General features: G+C 43.7%; 1 protein-coding gene across 2 annotated transcripts in view; it reads right to left on the reverse strand.

Moving 5' to 3' along the window:
• The window catches only part of Pcca (propionyl-CoA carboxylase subunit alpha), a 359494-nt gene extending 344982 nt beyond the window's left edge, over positions 1-14512 (reverse strand). For both annotated transcript variants that reach the window (XM_052732382.1, XM_052732381.1), the window contains exon 1: positions 14309-14512. In XM_052732382.1, the coding sequence (XP_052588342.1) occupies positions 14309-14398 (90 nt within the window). In that variant the 5' untranslated portion in view covers positions 14399-14512. The remainder of the gene's footprint in view (positions 1-14308) is intronic.
• Between the last annotated feature and the right edge of the window lie 633 nt (positions 14513-15145).

Raw genomic sequence — 15145 nt, forward strand, 5'->3', positions numbered from 1 at the left:
AAAAGAGAAAACTCAAGGTGCTCCAAGGTAACATACTGCCATTAATTCTCTTCCTCAGAAAGAGTAACTGTATTTTTCATTCCTAGGAAAGAAATAAATGCCTGTTAACAGCATGGCACACAGATGTAACATGGCCATCAGACAAGGCATGGGCTCTATTCTATGGCTTCAGAACTTTAAGACATGAAACAAACCACTCCTATGGGCCTGAATTTCCAACCATAAAATATAAGTCACACTATCTCCCTAGTTCCCAAGAGACTTGTTAAAAAGATTAGATGAGTCTTTACAAGCTGTTAAGTATCCCCCAAAGGTAAGATATCATGCAAAAACTCAAAGTGCCCATTTTGTCCTCAAAAAACCATACCAAGCCACATAAGAGTTGCCATAAGAATGATGTTACTCATTGAACAATTCTCATCTAGATAGGTTCCAACCAAAGCCATGTAACATACCTACAGCAGCACTCAGGTGAACAGCACACAAAATTAAACACAATTTTATAGACAAGCTAATTCAAAGAAACAAAGACATCTTGCCAAGATAAGAAATACAAGCTGATGCTTCATGTCTTCATGTCTTGTTAAAGAAAGGTCCTCTCCTCCAAATTTAATCCAGGGGACTCAGAAGCGCTAGCTAAGGACTGACTTCATTTCCACAGACCACCATGACCTTCTGAGGGATGCACCTCTCTAAATGGAGGACAGACTCTGTCAACACACATAGCTCTTCTTTCAGACATACCCTGACCATTCACCCAAGTACCCATCCTGAGCAGAACAGCTCACATTTGAGGATAGTCAAATCTCAAGATTCTCTGGGCTCTGCCTCCACACTAACTAGAACATGAGGAAATTATATACTCCAACCAAAAGTTTCATCTACCCTCTTAGACTCATACCATGCCATTCCTCCTAGGCCACCTGTAGACAGCCAAGGTGCCACGCAGACCCTCCTCACCAAGCATGCCCTGGCTGCTCTGATATTGAGAACTCGCACCTGCTCCCTCATCATGGCCACTTTTTTTAAAATGTCTGTTCACTTAATTTTATGTGTACGTGTTTGTGCCTGAATGTATATACAGGTACCACGTGTGTGCAGGAGCCTTCAGATTTCAGAAGAGGTGTCAGGATCCCTGAAACTTGAGTTACAAATGACTGTAAGTCACCAGATGGGTCCTGAGACCAAACCACATCCTCTGAAAAAGCAGTAAGTGCTCTTAACCACTGAGTCTTCTCTCCAGCACCCACCTACCCACCCACCCACCCGTAACTATTCCCAATCCTGAAAGCTCCTTCCTCCCAAGTCTGCAGGCAGACTACTAACCCAGTGTTCAAAAAGTCAGTCCCCTTAACTCAAGGTCAAACCAGTTCAGTGACACAATCTGCAGAGCTACACTATCTGATGTAGCAGCCAGCCACTTGCTGTACATTGAGCCTGTGAAATGGGCCTGGTGGCAACTAGTCTGAATACAGATACAGTCCAAGAATAAATCACACACTTGATCTTGAAGACAATTACCTGATAAAAATCACAGGAGGCCATTCTTTTGACTAAGCTTTTGTTCCAGGCCCCAAATGAGCAGGGCTAAAATTCAAAGTCACACAGTAAAGACTCAAGCTAAAATTGTTTTATCTTTTTGGAAGTCAGGATTTGATAAGTAAGCAACCACATTTCTGAAGGACAGTTCTAACTGCCATAATAATGAAGCTCTCTGGACTCAATCCTTTCACAAAAAGGTAACCCAAGGACTCTGGAGTTAACAGTTAACTATTTTTCCACTGTTCTGGCTCTCGTAACTTTGAAAGGACCAATCGTGTGCTTTCTTCAGCCCTTTTCAGTCTCTAAACCATTGGATCTCAACCTTCCTAACGCTGTGACCCTTTAATACAGTTCCTCATGTTGTGTTGACCCCCAACCACAAAATTATTTTCATTGCTACTTCATAACTGTAATTTTGCTGCTGCTATAAATCATAATGTAAATATTTTTAGAGAGAGGTTTGCCAAAGGGGTCACAACCTACAGGTTGAGAACCAACTCTCTAAACCTACCTTCTTCCTCTCAACTGCTGGGAACACTAATTCTACCTCACAGAAGGGGTGATGCCTGACTCCACAATTGAAATTGAAGCCAAAAACATCATTACATTATTCTTGTCTCATTCTGTAGCCCTGGCTAGCCTGAAGCTTGCTATGTAGACCAGGCTGGCCTCAAACTCACAGAAATCAACATGCCTCTGTCTCCTGAGTACTGGGATTAAAGGTATGTGCCACCACACTCGGCTTCAATTTTTAATGTTTTAATGATAAAAATTAGTCTTTTCCTTTGTGTGAATGTATGCACAGTGTATGAATGTTTACATGCCTGCACATATGCATGCAGATGCTCGTACACATGTGAGCACATGTGTGTGGAAGGCAGAGGTTGATGTCAGATTTCTTTCTTCAGTGCCTCACCACCTTATTTTTAGGATAGGATGTCATTGAACCCAGGGCTCACTGGCTAGTCTGGCTTTGCTCACCCAGCACTAGGGTTACAGTCGCACACCATGTCAGGTAGCTTCTAGTGCCCGAACAACAGACACGTTACCTACTGAGCCATATTCCCAGCTCAAAAATGTTAATATTGATTTCAGTTCTTTTAACTTTTAAAATACAAACATCAGCGGGTTCTTACTCCATTTGTAACTCACCTTACACAATATAACAACTTTCACAGCCCTACTCTCAAGCAGTAGTTCTCAAACTGCAGACTATATCAGAATCACCTGGAAATCACTGAATAAGAGATAGCTGGAGTCATCCCAGACACTTGGTTTCTGCAAGTCTGGGGAACTGCAACTGCAGAATGAGCCTTCCAACAAGCTTCCAGGTGACCATGGTGCCACTGGCCAGGCATGGTGCCACATTGAAAGCCAATGCTCTACAATCATCCGTGAGGATAAAACTGACACTAGTCTCCAGCCAGGGAGGGCTGCTGGCTTAATGTTTCTTCCTGTTCTAGCCTGCATTTTTCACTCCTCTTGACCATCACCCACCCATCATAAGCCCTACACAAGATCACGTCCAAAGAACCCCACCAACCCACCTCCACAGAACTATTTTCACACAACCAGACTTTTCAAAAAGTGCCAAGTTCATAGCAACCAGCTAGAGGGAAAATATCTCCCCTTTAAAAAAAAAAAAAAAAAGTAACAAGTCACCTCATAAATTGCTAGTTGTTTTGGGGGTTTTGTTTTGTTGGTGTTGTTGCTGTTCCATTGACATTCTAAAAACAGTATGAAAAACCCCAATATCAAATTTGCAAATTCACATGGTTATTCCACCCATGCACTGCTAAGATGACACTAGACAGGCTCTTGTTATGTAGCCCTGGCTGCCCTAATATTACAATGTAATTCAAGTGGACCTTGAACTTACAGCAGTCCTCCTGTCGTAGTCTCCCCGATGCTGAGTTTACAGGCAAGTGCCACCATGCCTGGCTTAGAGCAAGATCTGTTTATCCTGATTAATTAAGTTTTCTTACTCATAGATTGGAACAGCCATCTGGTCTACTATTTCCTTCTCTACTATAAAAATCAATATCAGTTTTATACCTAACAGACAGAGTTGTCATTTTTTCCTTTTATAATTAGGTTTGTTAATGGTATGATAAAAGCACTGAAAATATATTTGACTGGCCAGCCAGTCTAGCCACCAGTGAGCTTCAAACAAATGAAATCCTGTAATGACACACTAGGTTGTGCTCTAGTCTCTACACGTCTAAATCAAGTACTATTGGATTTAGCTCCAAATATATATTCCAAATCTGGACTGTTCTTAAAAAGTCTACCACTACTACTCTAAGCAAATCACCACCACCTCAGACTTGAACTTCAGGAGGCTCCTGATGGGCTTCCTTGCTGCCACTCTCCCCATCGAATTCACACTGAGACATTCCCTACACAGCAGTCATGCTCTTTTCAAAATGTGAACCTAATTGCTCAAAACCATCCATTTAGATTCCAATTTATTTGTCTGTCTGGTAGCGGTGATCAAGCCCAGGACCCCGTATGTGCTAGGCAAGCACTCTACCACTGTACATTTCAGTTCTCTTATTTTTCGAGATTTTAATTAAGTTGCCCAGGTTGGGCTGAAATGTGATCCTCCTGCTTCAGTTCCCTGAGTAGTTGACATTACAAGCCTGCCCTACCAAAGCCCAGCAGGACTCTCACTATTAAATTGTGGATAAGAGCTGAAATGACTCGTCCTGCCTCCCTCTCAAACCTCATTTCTTAACATCCCCTCTCATGTACTTTACTCCAACCAAAGTAGGAAAACCCACCCCTTTATTATGCCAAATGCAATCCCATCTCCCAGCTTTTGCCTTGGCATACTGGCAATCTGAAATGTCAGTTACCTAGATCATCACATGGCAGGCTGGGTTATTAATATAAGGTGCAGACTTAATCCAATCAAGTTGGCCATCAAGGTTCACCATAATAGGGCAACTGTTGCCAACTTAAATAATAATTAGAGAGATTCTTCAGATAATAGCAATGTGCAAACAGAAGATCATTGCAATAGTCTTTTGCATGCCAAAGTAAACAATGTATGGAAGAGGTTGATCTAGGGTGAAACATCTAAAGGTGCAACAAGGAAGATTTTGTAAGACATTTTGAAACACCACTCCTTGGCTGAATAACAAACGTAGTCTAAGGTTAAGTAGATGCTGTTGGGCAGATAACCTCTCTTAAAGCAGAGTGGCTGTGGTCACTGAATCAGGCCTATTAATATTCTTGTGGAGAGGAGACCCTGGTGAAACCTGCAGGAGGCTTCTACTATTCCAAAGCATCTACTATCTTCAAAGCAGGAGTATTTTTGCATATGCCACTTTATCATGCTGCTGGCTGCTGAAGCAGCTAAGCACCCATGCCTCAGCCCACTGACTATTTACACTGTTGAAGAGGAATTCTTTCTCACTCAAATCCAATGAACTTAAAAACTTTTTCACCAACTCTTATTTTTAATCCTTGATCTCTCTGTGCCTGTGATATACATATTTTACTTTTTCCTGTCTTTGTAATTTTTAAAGATTTGTTTTTATTTTCTGTGTATATGTGAGTGTCAGCATACATGTAAGTGCACTACATACAAGCTATGCCCACAGAAGCCAAAAGAAGCTTTCATATCCCCTCTGGAGTTACAGAGTATTGTGAGTCACCATGTATGTGGCAAGAACAGCAAGTGTTCTCAACCACTAAGTACATCTGCAGCTCCAATTTCTCCCTAGTCTTATAAGTGTCTATCACACAATGCCTGAGTCTCAAAAGATGCTTCACAAATACCAAATACTTTTAAATATTCTTTAAGTGCAAAGACAGGTACAATGGATGGATGGATGGATGGATGGATGGACGGATAGACGGATGGACAGATGGATGGAACTTCCCTTGTATTATGGATTAGGTCTGAAGCATGCCCCAAATGAATCAAGAATTGAAGACTTGGTAACCAATGCAGCAACATTCAAAAGTGGTCTTGAGAGTGATTGGATCATGAGAGCTCTGACTCTAATGATGGCTTCATAATTTGATGGCACTTCTGGAGAAGGCATCATTAGCATTATCAGAGATGGGGCCTGGCTAAAGGAAGGTCAAGAGGGGTAGGTTCTTGGGGACTTTATCTTGTCTGAGGCCCCCTGTCTCTCTGCTTCTTGTCCATCATGAGATAACTGTCCTGCCCCAACTCATGTTCCCCACTATGAAGTTCAGCCTCACCTTAGACCCACAGCAACAGAACCACACAATCATGAAATAAGACCTCTACAACTGGGAACCAAATGAATCAGCTCTCCTTTTTATCTCTTAGGTACTCATCAGTAATGAAGAGTTAACTAACACACTGCACCCTTGTAAGCCTGTAACCACAGACACCTACATGAAACCCTGTATTTCTGTCTAAACATGTTTTCTTCCCAAAATTTCCATTCACATCCTTGTCCCCTGTTCACCCACTTACCGAAAGAAAGAGAGAGAGAGAGAGAGAGAGAGAGAGAGAGAGAGAGAGAGAGAGAGAGAGAGAGAGACAGAAGGAAGGAAGGAAGGAAGGAAGGAAGGAAGGAAGGAAGGAAGGAAGGAAGGAAGGAAGGAGAGGGGCAGAGAGGCAGAGAGACAAAGAGATAGACAAACAAAGGGGCTGGAGAGATGGCTCAGTGGTTAAAGGCACTGGCTGCTCTTCCAGAGAAGGGTTCCATTCCCAGCACCCACATGGCAGCTCACAACTCTCTGTAACTCCAGTTCCAGGGGATCTGAGGCTCTTTTCTGGCCTCCACTGGCATATGCATACATATAGGCAAAACACCTATACTCATAAAATTTTTAAATGAAAATAAATACAGAGATAAACCACAGACCCAAAGCCATTGTTTTTCCTTTCTCTTGATCAAAAATGTCACAACTTCCCTTTTCAGTTAGAACAGGGCTATTGCCATGTTTTTCCTCTGTTTTGAATTTAAGAACAAATGGTAGCCAAAAAGCTTAAATGAACAAATGACCAGCCTACAGGGCATTATGGCACATGACTTTAATCCCAGCACCCAGGAGGCAGAGGCAGTCGGATCTCTGAATTCAAGGTCAGCCTGATCTATGAAGTGAATTCCAGTACAGCCAAGGCTACACAGAGAACTCAAACTCACTGATATCCACCTGCCTTTGCCTCCCAAATGCTGGGATTAAATGCATGAGCCACCACCGCCCAGCATGTTGAAGCTTTTTTCTCCATATCTAACAATTAGAAGTGAACCATGCATTTCAAAAGTACAGGTTAAGTTTTCAAACTATGACTGTATCACACAATTCAGATGGCAAACAAGTTATTATTGGAAAAGCAAAGCTTTGGATTCACACGGTCCAAGGTTCGGACTTTACCCCAGTCAACTATGTCCTTAAATTACTTAACAGCTCAAGCTTAGTTTCCTTTTGTGTAAAGCTGGTATTTCTGACCCAGCTGCTACATGGATAAAACAATATGTAAAGTGCTGGGTATGTAGCACAGTTGGAGTGCTAGCCCAGCATGCACAAGCCACTGGGTTAGTTACCCAATACTGTATAAAACAAGACGTGGTGGGACACGCTAGTCATCCCAGCACTCCAAAGGTGGAGGCCAGGGGATAAGAAGTTCAAGGGCAAACTTAACTTCAAAGAGTTGGAGGTCAGCTTAGCCTTCAAGAGACTTGTCTCAGAGGGGGAGGAGGGAGTGAAAACCATTTAAGGCATATAAAAGCTCAATAAACTGTTGCAATTACCATAAAACTAACACCTCTAGCCACTGAATGTACCAAAAACAAAAAAACAAGTATTTAAACAGAATGTGTTTTAAAAGTTGATATATAAAACAAATAAGATTAAATATAACTCATTATGAGACAGAATAGAAATACAACACAAATTATGGGGACATGGGAACAAGGAGCACTTAACTTAGAATTCTGGTTGAAACTTCTTGCCAGCTGAGAATCAATAATTCCAGCACAATTAACCACATTTTCTGTGAAGGCTGCCCACATAGACATAATACTCCTTTTATAGAATGTTAAAGTAGGGAATGTTACAGGCCCTGGGTGGGACTAATACTGTTGTTTTTCTAAATGGACATCTTGTTGGACTAGAAAGCTCAGAGGTTAAAAGCCCTGGATGCTCTTCTGGAGCAGCCAGGGCTCAATTCCCAAGCATCCACATGGCAGTTCACAACCATCTGTAACTCTAGTTCCAGAGGATCCAGTGCCCTCACTGACCTCCATAGTCATAAGGCACACACATGGTGCAGAGACATACATACAGGACAAATATCAACACATACCAAATAAAATAATAACTTTAATTAAACAATGGACACTTTGTCAAACTGCCTTCTAAATGTTTATGTCTGCATCCATAGACGAAAGCCACTCAGCCTCAGAGAAGCTTGTTTTCAGTGGTTGCAGTTACTGCTGAAGTTCATAACTAGTCAAAGTACAAGTGAGTGTTGAGTGTGCAGTCCTAAGTGGGACATCTCTACAACCCCTTCAAAGGCTCAGAGAGCATCACTAAAGGGGGAGCGGGAAAAATAAATGAAGAACAGTGCTGTGAAACCCTGTCTTCTGAACATGGTGTCACCACTACAATCATGAATTCATAGCAACTATGACTACCTGCACAAGATCCAGTTGTCAACATCCCCCAAAAGAGAAACACTGAAGGCCTCACTCCCCCAAACCCCACCCTGACCCCCGTGAGGAGTTATTGGCAGGTGAAGGTTATTGAGAGAGTATGATAGCTATTCTTGGTTGTCAACTTCATTATATCTGGAATTAACTAAAACCCAAGTGGATAGGTACCTTTAATCTGGGCTACTCATTCTGCCAGCAGTCTATATAAAGGACATAGAAAAGGAAGCTCTCTTTCCCTGATTTCTCTCTATCTCTCAGGTAAGTCCATTCCTTTACTGGCATTACAGCCTACTTCTTTGGGATTCTGGTATATACTGATGACCAGCTCAGCCATCCAGACTCATGGACTGAACAACTATTGGATTCCTGGACCTTCTTGATAAACAGCCATTATTGGACTAGCTGGACCCAGTCTATAAGTCATTCTAATAAACCTGCTTTAGGTGGGTAGGTAGGTAGAGAGACAGATAAATAGATAGATTCTATCAGTTGTTTCTCTACAGAACCCTGAATGATACAGGGAGAGAAAGTTTTCCTTCAGTACTCTAGCCACGGGTAAATTGCTCATGTCCCAGTAAATATCCCATACCCATGCTCATAAAAGATTCAAAAAAAAAAGTAATGACCCACACTTAAGGCCTATACTTGTATGTAAACTGAAAGTTTTCCTGGTCCCACCCAGCTCACAGCCACTCAGACCCAAGTAAACACACAGAGGTTTATATTAATTAAAACTGTATGGCCTAATGGCTCAGGCTTCTTGCTACCTAGATCTTACATCTTAAATTAACCCATAACTCTTATTTATGTTTAGTCACGTGGCTTGGTACCTTTTCCCAGTTCTGCCTTCACATCTTGCTTCCTCTGTGTCTGGCTGGCGACTCCTGACTCAGCCTTCCTGTTTCCAGAATTCTCCCCTCTCTTTGTCCCGCCTATACTTCCTGCCTGGCTACTGGCCAATCACACTTTATTTATTAACCAATCAGAGCAATACATTCACAGCATACAGAGCGATATCCAAAGCACTTGTATGTCCTTCAGGAATGACCTTACTGCTTTCCCAGATATTTTCTGGAAATCTCAAACAAGACCAAAAGGTTGTTTACAGTAAAAATCTTAACTTCCCCTGCAACCCATCTGACTTATGGTTATACCTAATCAGCTGTAATCCTATCCAATACACAGGAGTCATTCCAAAATTCACTTAGGTTCCTTAGCAACTCTTTGAGATAAACTTCAGAACCACAGAAGCAGAAGATATGATTACTGTAATGACAATTAATTGCAATTTTCCTTCTGGAAGCCCACACTTGTGTTCTTGTGAAGGCTTGTGCCTGCCTCTCTCTCTCTCTCTTTCTCTCTCTCTCTCTCTCTCTCTCTCTCTCTCTCTCTCTCTCTCTCTCTTTCTCTCAACCCCCACATTTAAATCTATAGGTTAAAAATATCTTTTAATAACTCCAACTCTGCTTCAGTCTGGTTCAGTCTAAAATTATTTTCTGCAGCATAATCAAGACTCCAGCTTTACCTAAGTAGAGGTCTCTAGAAGATAAGGGAACTCCTCAGACTGCAGGTAGCAGTGGGGAACAGTGTCCTGCTGCCACTGACAATACATATACCCTAAAACTAAAGATATCTGTTAACTGGCTTGAAGAATGTTCTGCATTTCCTAGACTAGTCAAAAGTAAGCTATCTGCCTCCCATCCAAAAGGTTTACAGAAGTAGAAAGGGAGATGGGAGGGGGTAAAATCTTGAAAAGGTTCCACTTCAAACAGAGTGGTGGAACTCAGTTCAAGTTCACATAAAGGGAGCATGGAGAGAAGACAGGGAGCAGTTCCCCCACGTGGTGAATGTCAGAGGAGGAATGCTTTATGGCAGCACTCTACCACCCCACATTCAGCACCTTCTACGACACTGTGCTAGGATGACAACATTGACAAGATGCAGCCTCAGCTGATATATTAAGAGACCATAAGATTAAAAGCCAAAAACAAAAACAAAACACAAAAAACTGGGCAGTGGGGGCGCACACCTTTTATCCCAGCAAAGAGACAGACAGAAACAGGTGGATCTCTGAGTTGGAGGCCAGCTTGGTCTACAGAGCAAGTTCCAGGACAGCCAGGACTACACAGAGAAACCCTGTCTTCATTTAATATAGATATAGATATAGATATAGATATATAGATATATATAGAGAGAGAGAGATGAGAGATCGTGTACATCCAAGCATCCAAGATACAGCTCAGCTGGCTGAGTGCATGCCTAGCATATATAAAGCCCTGGGGTCAACCTCTAGCTCCATATAGATGTGGTATGTAGCAGAGCACTGGAGTCCTAACTCCAGCACTCAGGAAGCAGAACATCAGAGGTTCAAGGTCATCCTCAGCTAAGAGAGTTCAAGGCCAGCCTGGCCTATATGAGATCCTAACTCATAAAAAAGTTGGGAGGTTAAAGATATGGCTTAGTAGTTAAGAGCACTTCCTGCTCTTATAGAGCATCTAGGTTCTGTCACCAGCATCCAGATGGCAGCTTACAACTGACTAACTCCAGTACCAGGGGTCCAGCATCCCCTCGGACCTGAGGCCTCATGCATGCATATTGTACAGATAAACACATGTAAGTAAGAATGCATGCACCTTAAATAAAAAATACAAAGGGCAGGTGAGATGACTCAGGGGGTAAAAGGAGCTCACTGCATATACCCTGACAACATTGTGGAAGGGGAAAACTGACTCCGGAAAGTTGTCCACACTGTGGCATGCACATGCGTGCGCGCGCGCAGCGCGCGCGCGCGCGCGCGCGCACACACACACACACACACACACACAAATAAATGCAATTTTAAAGTTTAAGGGAGAGAGCTAGGGAGATGACTCAGTCAGGAAAGTGCTTGCCATGCAAGCGTGAAGGCAGAGTCTGATACCCTAAAAAGCTGGCACACCTGTATCCCTAGCTCTGAGAAAACAGAGACAAAAGTCCTCAGGGTTTGTTGACTAACCAGTCTAACTGAACCAAAGAGCTCCAGATTCAGTAGGACATCCTGTCTCAAAAAAATAAAAAGGGAGGTGGAGGTGGACAGTGACTGGGAAGACACCTGACACTGACCTCGGGTCTCCACAAGCATGAACACATATATGCACATACACACACAACTAAAGTTTCTATAGGACACACCAAGTTCTGAAATCCCTTTCCTCAGTCAGCCTGAATCTAAAATATCACAGTCCTTCCATCTTCCTCGAAACACTGAGGAATTAGCATTATTCTTTTGTGGGGTTTGTTTTCTTGAGACAGCCTTGTTTTCTTACTCAGTTTAGGCTGGCCTCAGATTTGCTATGTAGTAGATGCATAATGTGATCAACAAGCCCATGTGGTCTGATTCCTCTCCAGCACCATCTAGGCTCCGCTGCAGGGCCTCAGTGGACTTTTCTCACACCTTCAGCTGTTCCCGCTGGACATGGGCCCATGACACATGCTGTTCTCTCACAACACTATTTTCTTTTCCTAGAAAAAAAGGTCACCTCATCCTTCAAACTTGTATAGTTTTTTAAGATTTTATTTTATTTTACTTTATTTTTTATGTTACGTGTATGAGTGTTTTGTCTACATATGTTTTGGTGCACTACATGCATATCTGGTGCCTTCAAAAGCCAAAACTCCAAATGGTTGAGAGCTGCCATGTGGGTTTGGGGGATTGAACCCAGGTTCTCTGGAAATGCTTTTAAGGGCTGGACCATCTCTCAAGCCCCAGTTGTATAATTTGTTTTATTACTTTATTATGAGTGTGTGTATGATGGAGGACAGAGCACAGCTCTGTGGAGTCAGTTCTCTCCTTTCACATTCATGTGGGTTCTAAGTATGAGCCCAGGTCAACAGGGCTTTATAGCAAGCACCCTTACCCACTAAGCCGCCTAACCGACCCTTGTTGAAATCTTTGTTTCCAAAGGTAAATGTTGTTTAACTTAAGTAGCACAATATACTTAATAGTATTGACTGCTTCTTGGAATCTAGGTCAACGATGCAGCTCTGCCTAAATGTACCAGGCACAGAGTTTGATTCCTAGGGAGCCACAGCTTTCAAGTTCCAAGTCTACCCTTACTAGCTGTATGACTTTAAGCAAGTCATATAACACTGTGGGCCTTGAGTCCATCTTCTATAAGTGGTGTTATATGCCTAATATGAGGACAGAATAGTTGTCTATGGTGTAGAGCTCAAAATATTCTTGACTTGGTCAACTCAGTTTATTTTTATCTCAGCACCAAAACTTCTCAACAGCACTTTTAAACTTATTGCCTCATTACTGGAGGAAATTTTGTAAACACTGGGAACTGTATTCATCCCCTACACAGGAGGCATTCAATACTTTTTAATAATTTTTTTATTTTTATTTTTATTTTTATGTGCATTTGTGTTTTGCCTGCATGTATGTCTGTTTGAGGATGTCAAGTCCCCTGGAACTGGAGTTACAGACAGTTGTTAGCTGCCATGTGGGTGCTAGGAATTGAACTCAGGTCCTCTGGAAGAACAGTCAGTGCCCTTAACCACTGAGCCATCTTTCCAGCCCACTATTAAAGATTGTTTTACAAAATTATCTAAAAAGGCATATATCCAATACACAAGAGCCAAACCTAGTGTGGTGGTGCATACCTATAATGCCAGCACTTGAAAAGTGGGAGCAGGAGCCCAAGATCTCCCTCTACTACATAGCAAATCTGAGGCCAACCTAAGCTGAATAAGAAAACAAGGCTGTCTCAAGAAAACAAACCCCACAAAAGAATAAATATACGAAGCATGGCTCCAAAGTATGGCTTACAAATCATTTCATAAGTAAATATGTCAGTCCTTGCAAAAGCAAACATTGATTGAATGATTACAAGATGATAAAAATTAAAGAACAAAAGCTGTGTGGCAACTCAAAGAACAGTGAGAGCCAGCATTCTGAGGCTGGCATCAGAAACAACCTTCCAGCTCACACTGCCTAAGTGGACCTGTTTCCATTTCCTTAACAAGAATAAAATGAGCTGGGCATGGTGGTACACACAACACTCAGGAGGCAAAGGCAGGTAGATCTCTGTGAGTTCAAGACCAGTCTGGTCTACACAGAGCATTCCCAAACAGCCAGGGCTATACAGAGAGACTTCTATCTAAAACAACAAAAAACAAAAAACAAAAAGAGATGAGGCAGATCATCTCTGAAATGCCTTCCTACTCAAATTTCAATAACCATAAACCAAACGTTGTAGAGATTTTCTTTTTAACCCCACCACCCCAACCCCTGGGAGGTAGGGAAGGATTTGAGACAGGTTTCTTCTGTGTAACCTAACCTGGCCTTCAACTCACAATCCTCCTCTACTGCATGCAGGCTTTCCAATGGTGTGACTACAGGTGCACAACACTACACATCTGACAGGGGAGGGAGGCTTACCATGCACATTCAAACAGTTCTCAAAGGGTTTTCGGGGGATCTTCGTTTTAAGAAATTTGCTCAAGTAACTTAGTAAATCTACTTTAAAAGTTAGGTAAGTCAATGCTAGCAAATAATGTGGAAGGAGAAAGGAGACTCACACAAACTCCAGTCTCTGGGTTAGTGTCACCATGGCACCCTAGGTGAACGGCGGGGAAGTGAAATGTGTTTCTAACCAAGGTAAGCACTGCCTAGAAAGAAAAATAAACCCAGAGGGTGCCTTTCTCACGCGGTGTACAGCGGTGCCATAAACAGGCGTTCGACTCACACCTGTGGACTCTTGACAATTCTGACTTAGCACACTTTTTTCAAACTTAGTGCCAACTCACAGCCCCACAGTGTCCCTTCAAAGTCGCTGCAAAGACAGCAAAAGAGCACGTGAACTGTGAACTCTTACAGGCTGTCTCGAAAGCTGCGGGAGAAGTCCGCTTCGCCAGACACTGGGATTCCAGCACCCCGTCCGGAGGAGCTCAGGAAATCTCGGCCCGCTCCTGCTAGTGCCCTCGGGCGCAAGCGTTCCCAGGGAGGCTCATGCCAGAACCAAGTGTGAGCACAGCACAGCTGGCTCCGGTATCCGGCCCGGGGGAGCCGGGATGCGCCGCGGCTGTCGCCTGGGAGCCCGGGGCAGCCAAGCCCATGAGAGCCCTGCACTGCTCACCTTCAGCGTCCACAGCAGTTGCTGCGGGGACCGCCGCCAATGCCGCCTGGCCGCGACCTGCGCCACCGTCCCGACCCACAGCCCCGCCATTGTCGACCCAGCAGGCCTGCCCGCCGCTGACCTCTCACCCCTGTCAGGGGGCGGGGAAGGGGAGCGTCCGGGATACGGCCAATCAGGAGCCTCGGGTCCTAAGCTCCGCCCCCGGATGAGTGGGTTGAGGAGGGAGCCGGTCCCGCGGCCGAGCTACTCCAGACCCGGCCGAGGAGGACGGGACGCGCGCTAGGACCCGGAGGGAGCCGACCCCCGAGCGCCCGAGGCCTTTTCCTCCAATGCTGAGAAAGCTGGCTTGGAGCCCACTCTGCGGCCGCAGGTCCGCCGCTAGCCAATCGGGCGCACCCATGCCCCTCTCAATTTCTTGCTGAGTTTTTTAAAGCAAACCCCACCTGTAAACACCTCTGTGTCTGGACGGACGCTCAATTACTTCGCCTGTCCTACGGAATCAATTTGAAAGAGTCACGAAGCCAGGCTGCAGCGTGCGGAGAGCCAGAAAGACAAACGAAACAGGTTTGCGGATAGCCGGAAAGCACCAAGTTCTCAGAGGAGTTGGATCATAAATGGCAAAGGACTACCTGTTTCACGGGCGCCAGAGGCTGAACCCATTTTCCTAGTTAGGAAACCCTGTTTCCCTTGTCCTTCCCTCTCACGCCACGACCCTCACCCCTATTTTTGCTCTTTGGCAAAAATTTGAATTAGTTTTCTTTAGGGACTGTCTTTATTACAGAAATTCCTTAAGTGAGAGGGCCAGTAACAGAAACGACTTGTCTTGGTCTCCATTTT

This window comes from Peromyscus californicus, unplaced genomic scaffold, assembly GCF_007827085.1.
Source record: "Peromyscus californicus insignis strain IS unplaced genomic scaffold, ASM782708v3 Scaffold_12__1_contigs__length_115047231, whole genome shotgun sequence".
Lineage (NCBI taxonomy): Eukaryota > Metazoa > Chordata > Mammalia > Rodentia > Cricetidae > Peromyscus > Peromyscus californicus.